Genomic DNA, 16,331 nt, shown 5'->3' on the forward strand with positions numbered 1-16,331 from the left:
TGTTAAAAAAAAAAAAGTTTTTTCTTTAGATTGGTTTATTGACAATATTGTTCATCGCTTGTATGACACTGTGAACCACAAATTGTAAAAAAAGACTTGTAAAAAACATCTGTATGAATAATTCAGGATAGGATCAAGTAAGTTATACACCGTTTTGGACTGTTATATGTGTAAATAAACATATCTTCAAATGTTATTGCTAAAAAAAATTTTTTTAGATTGGTTCATGAACAATTTTGTTCATCGCTAGAAAGAGAAATTGTAAGAAAAGTAGTAGTCTGTATGAATAATCCTGGATAGGATCAAGTTTGAGATATACTGTACACATTTTTGGACTGTTTTATGTGTGAATAAACATATCTTGAAACATTATTACTAAAAGAAAATTTAGATTGCTTCATGGACAATTTTGTTCATTGCTAGTACAGCACTGAACAACAGATGGTAAAAAAAAAGTATGTAAAATTGTTAACAAAATTTATTCAACAATAATTGTCACCCACTAAAATATCCCATTCTTTCTGGCGGAAGCGTCATAGAGAAAACGGGTTATGATATAGGGTTAACTGGCTCCAGATATGCCTGATTGTATCGAGATTCTTGAGTCCAAAAAGTTGTCTCTTGCTGTTTCCTGGAAACTTAGTTTTTTTTTCAAAACTAAATGCTTGGATCTCCAAGAAGACTGAAACTAGACTTTTGTTTATCCAGTATTACTGTAGTTGTAGAATAATTGGTAAAAATTTGAAGCAAATCCCATCAATCATAAGGTAGAAACATCATATACTTTATAATGGGGCCTTATGGCGTCGGCACTCTCCATAAGTGCAAATTTTAGGTAACATAAATCAAGAGAGCACAGTTCTATTCATTTGATTATATTGTAAATTTCATGGCATATTTCTTACATAACTAAGTAGTTTTAGTGCAAAAACCAGCTTTCTGTCTGTCATAATTTCATAGTTAATACTGAATAAGCAATAATTTTTTTTGCTGTTTTCTCAAACTTGATTTTTTCACAAATAAACTCTTGTTTCTCCAAGAAGATTGAAGCAAATTCTGTGAAACTTTTACAGTGTAGTATAACCATAGTACATATATTTATTTTGGTGTCGGCAAATTCAGTTTTGAGTGAAAGTATTTATTCTGCATAATATTTTTGAAAAGTGACGTCATGATTTCTTCAACGGAAAAAAAAACTTAGAGGTTGAATTTCTAAATTTCCTCACGAGAGAATTTTATTATTAGTTGTAGAATAAGTGGTAAAAATTTGAAGCAAATCCCTTCAATCATAAGGCAGCAACAAGCACTTACTTTATAATTGGGCCTCATGGCAAGAGCGCTCCCCTTAAGTGTTAATTACTGTTTTGCTTCTGCCTCCTAAGAATGTGTTTTTACAAAGTAGTGAACTTTGTCTTTAGTCATTCATTATATTTTTCTGAAGACTTTTGTTAAAGGCTGGTAACTCTAGTAGTGTTCTGAAGTGATTGTTCCTCATTTTTAGTATGTATATATACTATATACTGATATTTTCATTACATTATCATTTTATTTTTCATTGACAGTGGAGTCTTTGTTTACACAAGATGACAGTGGTCAGTTAGATGATTTGATAAGTCTTACTTTCCGAGAAACTTCTCGTCATGTCCTTGAGGAAATTCTCACTCAGCACAAATTTATGACTCACTTAAGAGCACTGCGGCGTTATTTACTCCTGGGTCAGGGAGATTTTGTCCGTTATCTCATGGAAATATTGAGGTGAGTGCAATAAAAAAATATTTAAAGCTTTGTCTTTTAAACTATACCAGGTATATTTGGTATATTTATCTGAATATGGTAATTTATCAGTACAGACAAATCATTTTAGCACCCCAACAGTAACCATGATACATGTAAGTACTTTTGGAATGGCTGAGAGATATTCATGAGAAATTTAATGGTTTTTCTGAATTTAGGTAGGAATCTCAACAAATTTTGAGTCTTTTAGTAAAATAAGATACATAATTTTTTTATGATAGTGTATTTTTGTAGCCCTGAAAATTTTTGAATATTTACAATTTCCATAATGTTCACATGAAGTTTGAACTCAAGACCTCAAGTTACCAGATTCTGAGAACTGTTGCTTATTTTCCAGTCCTGAGTTAAATAAACCTGCATCAAACTTGTATCCACACAATCTGTCATCACTGTTAGAGACTGCAGTTGCTGCCAGTAATGCCCAGTATGAAGAACCAGACATACTTAAGCGCTTGGATGTAAGATTACTTGAAGTTTCTGCCGGGGACATTGGCTGGGACGTGTTCAGTTTGCACTACCATGTTGATGGTCCCATTGGAACTGTAAGTAAAATAAGTTTTATAAGAATGTTCCAATACTGCCTTTTTCTTAATTTTACAGCATGGGGAACTGTGTATGCTCATGAGTGAAGTTCCAATTGATACAAAAATCTTGAGGCATGACTTGGGTTGAAAAGCATGATGTGACATTTGTGCTTCTCCAGTCCTTTTTTGGTATGCTGCAGAATTATTCACTTCATGTGTACTTCCCAACATCCAGTCCTCAACCATAATCTGCTCATTAAGCACCTCGTCACATTTATTGTATTTTCAGCGCGTGAGAAGTTTTGTTTCTTTCACAAGCGCTTACTGACATAAGATATACTTAAGGTAGTCTTGTTGTCCTACGGAAATTTCAATATTAGAAAGAACTGAATATCATGCTTACAGTAATCTTATAACTTACTTTGTAGTATCCAAAATTATGTAATGACCAAGCAAATCATTAGGTGTATTTCTTAACTATTTAAATATATTATAGTAATACAGTAGATTTATGGTGGAATAAAACTCAGTTTGCAAAGAACTTCTTATGCAAAGGCCTGTGTATATTGAAGTTATATGAATAAGAAAAGCTGTGGCTATATTAGAGAAGACAATACAGGGAGTCCTCACTTATCGGCGGTGTCGGTTATCGGTATTTCAGTGTCATGACGATTGGCTAACAATGTCACTGACAAGATTTTTGCCAATAGTAAGTAATTTTCAGTGTCGGTTAAGCGGTTTATTGGGATTTACAATGTCGTAAACACCATTTTTTACCATAATTATCGGTGCTAGGCTGAGAATGGAACCCTCACCTTAAACTGGGGACTCCCTGTACATTTAAATGCTTAAAAAGTAAATACATGCACTACAGTATGAAGGTACAAAACTTGTTTTGCAAACCTTGGATTAGTATTATGCTACATGTTGATGGTGCCTTACCCTCCTGTATATGACATGGAGTCCTTTTGGTCAGCCAGGGTTACCAACATTTGCAGTTGTACTTGAATCAGACTAGACAATGGAGATTATTTTTTTTGAGTAGCCACTAACAATATATAGATTTACCTACTGTTATAATACATTGCCTCAGCACTTGCCAGCCAATTACTACAAATAATTCCTGGATTCATATGTACGATTATTTATTTTTTCATCCCACTTTCAGAAATAATTACTATATTTACCACTAGTTCAGATATTGATATATTTTTATTTTTACTTTTGTTTTTGCATGTCTGTAAGGTGCAGTTGTATTCCAATAACAGAGGGAGAAAATATAACTCATGTCTTAGTTTGAAAACAAAGTAAAATATATTTGTTTCTATGAGAATATAAACCCTCATATTTTATATAGGAGTGTTGCCCAGCATCAGCTGGAATCTTAATTAATTAGATGAGGTGTTGGGGTTACTCCTGTACTCATCCAACTGTAAATTTCACTTTTCTTCAGCTGTCACAAGCGCAGATTTGTTTTCGATTGTGGAGCCACTGTATTAAGGCTTGGAAAGTACTTGCATGAGTGTGGATGAAGTTTGGATGTGACTGGTGCATGTTATTTTGAATTAGCTTTTGAACACTGATTGCCCAGAAAATGATGGAAGGCTGTTCAAGTGAGAAGAGCCTGAGTGAGCAGTGTAGTTGTTCAGGATGAGAGGATTGTGTGGATGCTGTACGTTGCCCTTGACTGTAGATCTTTCTTTCAGTCACTTTTTCAGGGGCCAAAGTTGTACCACGGACATAATTTGTGAAGTGTGCTCTTCCAGGTCGTTGTCAAAGTGGGAAAACTATGTTCCCAAGCACAAGAAGGTAAAAACCACTTGCAAGTGTTTCATGAGGCTTAATTCTTTTCTGCTCAAAGTCTCTGCATTGTCAGTAGGGTCTATTACTGCTCATTCTTTTCAGGTTCCCTGGTCTTTATAGGGGGAGAACGGTCAGGCTGGAGGAGATTCAGCTCATGCTCCCTGCTTGTGGTGAGATAGGTGACCAGCTGATATATAATTGGACTGCATTTGTTCTTTGCCCCCTACTCTTGTGTCACTAGCTGTTATTGTTGTGATGTGGTCCTTCAGCTGTTGATGGCACTGTGGCCTCTCTTGGTTTGCTTGGTAAATTTTCTTATTGTACATTTGCAGAACATTTGGGTATTGTTCAGTTCCAGGACTCAAACATGGTTTGGGGATCTCTGTAGGAGACCCCTCTCTGCTGCTGCTGTTTCTGGTGAATTGGTTGCCTTGAGCACATTACTGTCTCGGATACCCAGGATTGGTTGTTGATGAGGCGGTCAGTTGCCAGGAACAGGTTGTGTGAATGGATTGATCTCTACATCGTGTAAATGGAAGGCTTTTAAAGCTTTTGGGATCACATTTGATAAATCTGTTGGCCACACAGGTAAACAAGTAAACGAGAAGGTTTTGTTGTTCAGCTCTCTCATCATGGATCCATGGGCTGCCATGGAGGACATCTTTTAGTACTCATGGAACCCCCGGAACATGCATGGATGCCTTTCCATTTCAGCTCGATCAGTCATGGCCACATGCTGAGTGGTATGCAGATTGGTTTACTCTATGTCAGGTCACTTAGATTCCCAGTAAGGGCATGAAGCCACTTCTACTTCATGGCTGCTGACTATCCAGCAGGTCCTGCAAGAGAAGCTTCTCTTGCAGGACTGTCTAGATGTGCTTTATGGTCTGATAGTCCCCAGCAGCTGTATCTCAGGGAGGCAGACCATTTCCTGCCATTTGTGTTACGAGTATGGTCTCTCCTAGGGCAGAGCTACTGACTATCTTCACCTTCACCTAGATACGAGTTTCACTTTATGGTTTGTTTATTTATTATTCATCTTATATAATATTATTTAGTCATATTTTTCTTTATTATTTCTTAGTTTTTTTTTTATCTCACACTTGTAATAATATTATTTCTTAGTTTTTTTTTATCTCACACTTGTAATAATATTGAGAATAATGATGATAATCTCTAAGCATTTCATTAATTTCTCTCTACCCCTTATTGGCTAGAGAAAGAAGTTTATAAAGAGCTTAAGAGATGAGCAAGCTGCTTTTGAAAAGGCATGAGTTACACAGATAAAATATGTATGTTAAGACATATTGTGCAACAGTGTAAGGAATTTAAAAATCCCTTCTGGTGGCTTTTGCTGATTATGGAAAAGCATTTAACAGCATCCATGGGCCAATATTATGGAAGGTCTTGCATCACTGTATTGCATTCCCATGAAACATGTAAAGCTTATTGAAATGATTTATGCATGAAGTAGATGCTAAGTTAATGTTGATGGGGGTCTTGCCAAGTGAGTTTGCAGTAAGTAGTTGGGCACTAAAAGGGAATGTTTTATCTTTGCTGTTTTCTCTTCTATTAAATTTTATAGCGTAAAAATGGTTAATGATGGAAGAGGGTTAGATTTGATTAATGATGAAAACTTGATAGACTTAGAATATGCAGATAATGCTTCTTTAATCTACATAACACCTCAAGATTCACAAAGCCTGCATGATAAACAGATGTAATGAGGGCAAAAGAGTACACAAATAAGGTGAAAGAACAGATGGAAAAATCATCAGTAAGGTTGAGTAAGGTTGAATCTTTCAGATATTTTTGAACAAACATATCAAGTACAGGTTCTTTTGAGCTGGAATGTAGTTAAAGACTGAACACGGCAAATAAGATTTTGAGACCAAATAGGTTGAAATTGCATACAAAAGTAAGATTATACATAAGTGAAAATATCTGATAACTTGAGATGTTACATTTAAGAAACATTTCTCAAGAGATGTGAGATGTTTAAGGAATTTTAAGACTTTAACAATGTTGATTATATTTCATTTATTGAAAAAATATCCCTTTTGTATATTAATGTGTAATTGGTAGTTGGTCTCTAGAATAAAAAGAAAAATGACTGGGTCTTCTGAAGAGTTCTATAGTCCTGACACAACCATTTTGTTTTTACCCTGTTTACAAATCTGAAAATGTAAATTATCATTACCAAATGTGGGTTTTTTCATGGTGATATGTTTGTAAATTTTTAGCAATACCACGAGAATCTCTGAAGCACTTGAAAATTATTATCCAAAAATTAAATTTTCATGCAGATTAAAAACTTTCTCTATAAATTACAGTACTGTTAATGAAGATGGAATAAGTGTTATTTCTTTTATTTAATAGGGAGAAAGATCTGACTAATCAAGGGTATTGCTGATTGGATCCTTGAAAGCCCCAAATCTTTGATAAATCATGAGGGGCAGACCCATGGCACTCAGGCCTAAAGTGGGACACTTCAGTTTCCTTAGCACATAAAACACGGTTCCCCTAAAAATTTAATAGCAAATTTTATTGCTAGGTTGGGATTTATTCCAAATAACATTTTTATTTAGATGAAAATTATTAAATGAAAACGTAATAATAAAACAGATAATGGCTCTAGTAAAAAAAATAAAGAAGCAGAAATAAACAAACATAATATACATAATGTTCAGTGTCTGGTGTATCAAAACATTAAAATCAGAACACTGTACTGGCTCCAACCCCACACAATTTCTCTCTAGTTTGTCTTTACTTGCTTGTGTTAAGTAAAGGCTTAAAGAATTTCTCTTTCTTGAGTTTTTCTGCAAAACTCGTTCAAACTGCACTGCCTGAAGTATAAATTCTCACCTGAGCTGGGCGGGGTTGAATGCCAAGTGCTGTTATTATGCCTCGCATAATCACGTCTGGATGCAAGGGGTTAAGACATGTAAAGGGTAACGAAATAACAGGAATTAATTGGGAAAAAACAAACTACTGCAGTAAAAATTCTGTTATGTTGAATTCCATGCCTACTCAGAATACTTTGTTTTTACTGCTCCAATATGCTTTTTTGATAATTTGGTATTCAAAATTCTGCATGCACCCTCCAAAGGATTTTGCCACTCATGGCTAGTTTATGGTCTGTAAACCTGAAGTCTAATTGTGATACTCTTTTTACCTCGATTATCTCACAATGAAGGTATTATTAATGATAAAGTTAATTTAAATTTAAAAGTAGTACGTAGATTTTTATTCAAAATTTATATTTACAAATTAGTTCAGGAGAGAGACTATAGGATATAATCCTACAGCCAAAATCCTATTTTTGCATGTTTTATCTCCAAGTAAAGTGTATCAGTAATGAAATAATTAATATCAAATTTAGAACCCATTTTTTAAATATTTGTTTTTAACCTCTCATTTAAACATGACTACTGTTACCCAAGTGTTTTTACATTATACCATTGTTGTAGGATTAATACTCGAGATTTTGAACCAGAGATATTGTATTTAATTTACACCAAATTGTTTATTAGTTGGTGTTTGGCTTCTTACATGAGGTTTTCCTTATCTCGCCTCTTTTCTCACAATAATATTTTGATCCTATATTAAAGACATTGTATCCTAGATCTTCAAAAATTCTGGATCTTAGAAGAAGAGGGTTTCTTTGTATAATTATTTCTTGTGATATTTCAAGATGAGCACACAGTTTCCATTGTCACTATGATGTAAAATGCTGGTGTCTTGGATTGCATTGCTTATAGAGCATTTTGTACCATGAATACAGTTTGTGAATACTATTTGCATGAGTTCCTTCGTTAAGTACAAAATGATGTGTTTCTATTGATCATTCCTCAGGTATTTACTGCAGATTGTATGAGTCAGTACTTGATGTTATTCAATGCATTATGGAAAGACAAACGCATGGAGATGATGCTATCCAACATATGGAAAGAACAGGCAGCCACCTCTAAAATGTGTAGAGATATTCCAGGTAAGATGTAACTGAAAATATCAAATAACTGAATATTGAAGTTGAAAATAAGAGAAAGTTCGAAGAGAGAAGCATGGTTAAATATATTTTTTCAGAACGCTTACACCCGTTTACTGTACGGTTTGAATTACCACTAACCATTTTGTTTGATTACAGAGTTGGGTAAAGCCCTTCATCACATTCAGCTTCTAACGACAGAAATTATTCATTTGGTGCATCAGATGGAATATTACATGGCCTTCGAGGTCATGGAATGTTCGTGGCATGGACTTATGACTAAACTGAAATCTGCTCAGTCACTGGATGATGTAATTGCAGCACATAATGAGTTTTTGAAAAGGATAGTTGCTGGATCCTTCTTGATAAAGATTCCAAGGTAAGTGGCTCTGCCTTGAAAAATGCACTTATAATTCTGCACATTTAGCTTACTGTGTTATTTTTATATTTATGTTTGATACTTTTATTACCTTTCACAGGATGCTATGAAATAAGCTATCAGTTTTTGACACTATGGTTGGCAGTGCTCCTTGTATTTTATAAATTCTTATGGCAATGAATTTATAATTGTGGTCAGCATGTTACCTGTCAACTTATGGAATAGTAAATATAATGAAAATAGAGACTAATCTTAAAGCAATCCTGATATTGTACAAGAAATTGCTGTCTTACATTGATTATCACTGAGGTTGGAATCTTACTGCTCCCATTGAAATGTTTGCCATCAAGTCTTATTTTCTAGGATATTGCTTTCAGTGGAACCTAAACTTACCCATGACAAGCAAGAGAATTCCTATCACTTATTTTCACTTCTGAGGACAACTAATGTTACAATGCCTGCAAGCGCTGATGTTTGATAAATGTTGCTAATTGGTATCAGCACCATCCAGTCTCATGAACTCAAATGTGGCCAGAATTGCAGGGAGATGAATTGGGCTGGGGAGGTCAGGGAATAACAGCAGTAATCTCCTTCCTAAAATCTTGTGGACAAGTACTGTACCCTCCCCCACCCCACTCATAGAACTTTGTTACTCATGGGACATTCAAGTTATATGAATGAATTCCAGTGAATTTCATTCAAATATTATGGTGTGAAATAAAGGAATGGTGGATACAACTACAAAGTTAATATTGGATCTTATTAGGTCCACTGGATTCAAGATTTTAACAAAAGCATAACTGATCACTTTAAGAGGGCTGAAATGGCTAAAGTAGACATCAAAACCAAATACTGTATCAATTCTAACCAAATACTGTATCAATTCTATCACAAAATTCCATTAAAGATTTAAGTTAGTGAAGATAAGCCTTGAGTGCAATAATCATAAATCCTTCACGTAATAATTCCAGTAACAACCTGAGACGATAATCATAATAAGCTACTCAGAAAAATTCAAAATTTTATGAATATGCAAAACAGATCACTTGGTTGCAGTTATTTGACATTATCTTAAAATGAAAGCAAAGAATAGTGAAAATCTATCAAGCAAAACATAATTGAGCTGCCAAGGTATCACTGCTGATTCTGATTTAAACTATTCTGAAATTTGTATGAAAAAGTACTGATTTCTTACTAATAGAGAGCATGTTCAGATTATAAAAGGCGACCTACAATAAGAGTAGCAGCATCAGCAGCTGTAAAGCTTCAGACACTCACTGGGAAGCTAAAATAACACCTAATATACTTTGAATGTAACTTAGGAAAAACCATCACCAAAATAGGGTAAAACAACAAAAGGAAATGCAAGAAATAGTAAAATTCTCAGAGTAAAGTTAACGAAAACCTACAGACTTGAGGCACACCAGGAATGACTATTTTCTGCCAGTAGAGGGATGTGATATTTAGTAGGATTCTTTTTTTTTTTTGAGAGTGAAGGCAGCCATAAATTAATGGGTTTTAGTGTCAAAATAAATGACTTGTACTGTATATCTTTGATTCTTATGCAAGTAATGAATTTTAATTATACAAAACATGAGCATCACATCTTTATTCAAAGTATTAAAAAGATTTAAACATTTAAAAGATTTTGAAGCTGCTGTTTCTAGAACAGCATGTGTTCAACTTGTAGCTGATTTTCTGTTTAAATTGCATAAAATTTACATGGTATTTATTAAATCTACTTTTAATCACGAGCTTTGGCAATCATATTTTTTCTTAATTGACAGCACCTACGGACACATCTTCGCTCTGTGTACAACCTAATAGAGAAATTGAAGTGTCTACAAGAAAGGCTATCATCAGCTGTATTGGCAGAAGTCAATGCAAGGAAAAGTTTCAGAGATGACATAAAGGTAATATAATTTGTACGATTAAGTACTGTTTATGTACTCTGGGAAGGATTCCTAGATGTTGTTGGATTTGTTCCCACTGATGGTTAAGATTTATTTGAGCTTGGGGTTCAGTCTTGACTGACAGATGTGGGTATCACTGTGGTACCCATAAAATTCACTTAATCTATAACTTTGTAGTAGGCATGCAAACTACAAAATTAAAATTATTACTGATGTTTTTATGTGACGTGGGGAACTTGATTCCATTATTTTCTAAATGATTGTTGCAAAAAGTTGATTGCTTCATCCTTCCTCGTTTTGAATTACTGTAAACCAAAGTATTACTGACACCTTTCCACCGTATCGCTTCCGAGCTCAGTTTCCACTTAGGTCATGGATAGGTTTACACTGGTACATAACTTTGTTGTCCCTGCACTAGGCAGCAGCCAATGCCTCGTCTGTCACAGCTAACGTGGGTAGAGAGGGGTTTGGGTATGGTGGTACACATCCAGAGACTATCGGGATACTTTAATCCCATTCTCAAAGATTGTGCAGTTGTAGTAGTCAAGCTCCAGTTGGGGAATAGCAAGTAAATGTTTCATTTTAACACGGGCATTCAGATATTTACTAATATATGTTCAAAGGCTTCAGTTAGTGTGGGATTTAGAAAAAAAAATGGCATTATTCTGCAGGGCACGAGTTATAACCCCCATAATTTGCTTATGGAATAACATTATCAGTTCTTCATTTATAGAAAGAATCCCTTCTAATCCACTAAGAATAATTCAACCTGGGAATTAAGTAATTAGTAGTCTTCAGTGTAATGTGGTTGAGTTTTATATAAAGAGATTGTTCTAATGAGCTATATTTCTTTTTGTAGGCAAGAACTGAAGGTGGTGATTTTGGCCTTTCTGGAGAGCATCAGGAATTAGAGAAGAAGCGAAGGAAGGATTTCTCTAAAGTTATCCGTAACTTCATTACTGACCTAGAGATTTGTACTCGGACTTACCAGGTGAGTAATTTGTATAAACACACACGAGTCCTGAAATGATGAAATTATAGACTTCTTTGATGTAATTATATACTGTCTTTTGCAGACTGTGGTCAAGACCTTTTTGCTGATGTTGACACAACATGATGACCAAAACCTTCACCTTCTTAGCACACGACTGGACTTCAACTTGTACTATCATCAGCGTGACCACCATCTTAATCAAAGATTGACTTACCAGCACAAGAGGAAAAGTCTGGGTACATCCTTTACACAGTAGTGATGTTTACGGTAAAAGCTTTTGGTTTGTAAGGGAAGATATTAATTTTATACTTTAAAAATACACACACAGTTGGATGTTCAAATTCCTAGACAAGGATTATTCAGCTAATAAGGAAAAGTGTAGCAAACAATTAATTTTATTTGTAGGATATGACAATATTTAGCTGATGTACCAGTCCCTAGTTAAAATCTTGAATTTTTTTCAATCAAAATTTACTGGCATTCAGCATTTGCTTTTAGTACAATGTAGCAGGGATGCAAGTAGTTTTGCCAGTATTTCTTTCATGCTTAACATTTTATCATATATATGGTAGGCTTCCTGTTTCCCAGCTCATTAAGTATATATTTCATATTTCTAATGGAATTTTGGTATATGTGATGAAAATGGTTAGCTGGTTACATTTTCCTCCTTGTTGCTAGTGTACCATAGTCATTTGTCCTCTCTCATGATGCTGAAAATTTTTTAGCCATATTTTTCAACCAAAGAAAACAACGTTTGAGATTTAAGACTAATACATCCAGTAACCTGGTTTTTGGGCTACCTTTACCAATCCTGGTAATTCACAAATAGAAGTTTACATTACAAATACCTTTCAACTATATATGTAGCAGGTTAAATATTGTTTGATTATATTGTTTGTTCACTTATGTAATCTTGTAAGGGCAAATACAGATAGGTGATAAAAATAGGAGTCAGGTTAGATTCCTCATTTGTGTGGCCTTGGTGATGGAAAGATTGCAGTAATCCTGTCTTCCTGGCAGTTTTCTGTGGTAAATTTTTATTTTTTTTTTTTTTTTTTTACCATTCATACTTTTCTGACTCTTTAATTTTTCAAATTTTACCAAGTGATTGCATAAATTAATATTCATATTTGAAAGGTATTTTCAAGAAAAACTCCTGCTGCTTTTATCATCTGTGGACCACTTATGGTTTTCTCAAATGCAAGCAAGGTCTTGTAGTAGTCTTGTTGATGATGTAGCTACTATATATCTTTTAAATATGGTATTTTCTTCATCCAGAGGAGGTCGTGATTGTTATCGTGGGAAACTCTCGATAAACACAAACGTATTTAGTGTGGTCAGAAGTTAAAATAGAAAGTTATTGTGTCACCTATGGTACAAGTTATTTTGAAAAGGAGAACCAAGAAGGCTCTCGAAATCTCTCGTACGTTTTTATAAAATGCATCACTGTGAACTTATTTCCTCGTCAAGAACTGTCTTTATATGGGAGGTGATTTAAGAGTGTTTGCCGTATCACAGGAGGTAGCAATTTTTTTTGTTAAGGAAACAATTTTCATTATTCTCTCTTTAAAGAAATGGATAAGTCTTTGAATTTGACAGTGGAAACCTAAGGTTGTTGGATGAATGAAGTTTGTGACAAGCATGCTTACCATGCTTCTCTACTTAATGTTACATGGTTATAAGACACCTTTTATTGAAACTGGATGTTACCATTAATAAGCTGAATGTTGATTAATTGGTGTGTATGGCCTTTACTGAAAATGATGATCCCAACTGACAATGAATATTGAATAATGGATTATACTGGCCTAAATAATCATGTTTGTATTGATTACTGTTTGGATCAAGAGACAAATTCTTCAGTTTTTCCTTTGGAAGACAAGCAACAGCTGTTTTGGGGAACAGTGTGACTGCAGACTGGTGAAGGGGTTGAAAACAATGACTTTGCAATGTTTTCAGGCAGTGAATATGTCAAGAGATGCTTGGATACAGAATGGTGGAGGGATTGGGAATGTGTCTTGTTTATGTCATGAAAAATGTAAGGTAATTTCGTGTAATTCTGTCAGTGGCTTCTGTAGATAAATCTGGTGACAAAACAACTAGACAAAGATTCACAATCTCATAGACTATAGTAGCACAACCAAAAGTTGATAGAATGACTTTAAACCACATGTGCACCTGCTTTATTTAATAACATAGTTTAGGATTGACACATCATCTGCCTCATCCAGCTGTTAAAGGTTAAGAAAGATGACATTTTGTCATAATGCCAGATCGCAGTCATTTATATACCTGTAGTTGGCAGGAAATCCCATGAGTTTTTTACACCTGGAGGTTACAATCCTCCTACAAACTACAAACACCTAGCAGAGGTCATAAGTTTTGAAAAGGCTCAGCTCTTAGGAACACCTGGTTCTTTTTGCATTGGTCTGGTTTAACTACTTGATAATGAAAATAATAGTATGCTAGCAACCACAGCAATTATTCTTTAAGAAGCCACAAGGTCTTTTTAAGTAATGAAAAGAAAATTGTATAAACTTTCCTTTTTACCAAGCCAAATGTTTTAGTTTGAACTGACAAATTTGGCTTATGTTCTAACTTTCCTTTTACCAAGCTAAATGTTTTAGTTTGAACTGACAAATTTGGCTTATATTCTACTATTGACAGGCTTTTCAAGTAACCATATCACTTCATGAAATCATTCCTTTGCCTTAAAAAATGTGTCATTATTGGTCATGCGAGACAACAGTCTTGTGGCCAATTGTAAAAGGTCTTTTACTTTCAAAGCAAGCTTCCATAGAGCAGAATGCCCATAGGTCATGAATGGGAAAATAGAAAGGAAAAAAGCAATAATGACAAATGAAGAAAACAAATATATACTGTACATTCATATACAGTACAACATGTAAGGGAAACTAAGGCAGTGATGCATGGTAAAGTAGAAGTACAATCTCACAAATTTGTGATCATCAGCATCATAACATTGCCTTTGAGACTGTTCTGCAGTTGAACAGTAAAATGAATTGAAACTTATGAAAAAATTTATTGCACAGGGTAGTGTGACAACATGGTGATAGGACAAGAAGCAGATACTAATGCTTTTTATTAGTATTATGATTTTAACCAGACCACTGAGCTGATGAATGCACTGGTTTGTAGGGTGTAGTTACTAAGGGTGCTGATGGAAGTTTCCTTTTAGAATGAAGCCTGTTGAATATGGCCAAATAAGATGACTCTTGGCAAAGGGTTAAATCAGATCATTGGAAAAAAAAAAACTGGCAATCTCATCTGTGACATAAAGATTCTTCAAGTAACTGCAAAGATGGGGACATAATCTATGTAGTGTACTATAAAATTTTCTAACATCTGTAAAATTATAAACAATAAAAGTCCAGAACGCTACCCTGCAGAACACCACATCAGAGTGGTGCTCACACCAAATAAAAATAAAAACAATTTTCTACAGTATTGCCAGTTGAAAAAAAAAATGGTTAGGGTCACGAATTTAGCCTCTAACACAAGCTGAAAGTTCACATTATAAGAGCTTCATGGTCAACCAAGGAAAAGCACTATTAAAATTAATATATACAAGTTGGGACTATTCCATTGTAAAGGTTGCCTTGGATGTAACTGATGATAAATAAAGCATCACAAGTACCTAGTTGCATCTACACATATTAGCCATCAGGAAGCAAGTTTCTGAGATTCAAAGATGTAAATGATTCAATGATCAAATATTAGGCTGTTGACTTTGCGTCATCTACCTATGTGGGATCTCTATTGAACCATGGACTGGGACAAGTATCAACATTCCTTGGGACATTCTCATGCCACTGGAGTAATAATGCTTTCTGAATGTGGTATATTATTCTTCCTTAGTGCTATTTTTATAGCACACAAAGTGTAGTCTCATGAGCTTTGTTTTTTTGTAAAGGGGTTACTCCATGTCACTCTAGGTACCACTAGCTTACTGATTGGAACCTTTTCAAGGTCTTTGTGGATGCAGCCATGATTAGAACGCTTAATCTTGGTAGCATACCAATATGGGATAAATTATTACTGTACTTTAAAAAATTTTTTAGGTACTATTGTCAGTCACTAAGGTTGATTTCAAATCCAATGTCATTGTCCATATATGACACAGCACATGTAGAATTTCTGTACTCTGCAGTGAACAATTTCACTCACATGCAAAGAAAGGCTGAAATGTGTAATCTTTATGAAAAATTTTATGTAAAAGTTTTGTTTTGTCTTGTATTGACCAGTGATCAAGTCTTTCAGTATGAGGGCCATATCACAAATTTTGCACATTTTCTTGGAATAAAAAGCATGAATAAAATTTACTTGTATGCATAAGCATTATTTTGATATATAATTTTTGTAATCAACCTCATATGACTGAGAACAATGGGGATGCGTGACAGTTTCAGTGAACAGTACGTTACTGACAGAGAAATTATATGATGAGTAAAGTGTATCAGACAGTAAATGGTCTGGCAAAATAGTCTGGTACTTAACTGCTAATAACAAATGCTAGCATTTAATTTTTATTAACTATCTGATTTACCGGAACTTGACAAATGTTTATTCTAAATGAGAATTTCATGAATTTTATTGTGCAAAATAAAAGTAAACATACCCCAAGAAAGGACTAGTAAAAAAGTCATACAAGGTCAAACAAAAATTAGGTTTACACCATGCTATGCAATTCTGGCAATTGGAATTTTCAGTTACAACCAACAGAACAATGAGAATGATAGATAGCAACAGACTCCAACTGTTTCTCATCTGTACAAACTTAAACTGCCTCATCTGTCAGAAGGCAGAAGAAAAAATTTACATTTCAGTCTGCTGCAATCTGGATGAAACTTTGTAGTAAGCTGGATATGGACAATGGAGACCCCTAGTATAGACCTTTTATTTACTTTAAAAGCCA

At 34.4% G+C, this 16,331-nt stretch overlaps 1 protein-coding gene across 1 annotated transcript in view; it reads left to right on the forward strand.

The window, feature by feature from the left end:
* The window catches only part of LOC136855672 (gamma-tubulin complex component 3 homolog), a 34,987-nt gene extending 20,139 nt beyond the window's left edge, over nucleotides 1–14,848 (forward strand). Inside the window, 8 exon segments of the mRNA XM_067132926.1 lie at nucleotides 1,563–1,755; nucleotides 2,132–2,336; nucleotides 7,977–8,112; nucleotides 8,269–8,463; nucleotides 8,466–8,488; nucleotides 10,276–10,401; nucleotides 11,261–11,392; nucleotides 11,478–14,848. Of these exon segments, the coding sequence (XP_066989027.1) occupies nucleotides 1,563–1,755; nucleotides 2,132–2,336; nucleotides 7,977–8,112; nucleotides 8,269–8,463; nucleotides 8,466–8,488; nucleotides 10,276–10,401; nucleotides 11,261–11,392; nucleotides 11,478–11,651 (1,184 nt within the window). The 3' untranslated portion in view covers nucleotides 11,652–14,848.
* Nucleotides 14,849–16,331: the final 1,483 nt, after the last annotated feature.

Source organism: Macrobrachium rosenbergii, chromosome 32, assembly GCF_040412425.1.
Source record: "Macrobrachium rosenbergii isolate ZJJX-2024 chromosome 32, ASM4041242v1, whole genome shotgun sequence".
NCBI classification, from domain to species: Eukaryota; Metazoa; Arthropoda; class Malacostraca; order Decapoda; family Palaemonidae; genus Macrobrachium; species Macrobrachium rosenbergii.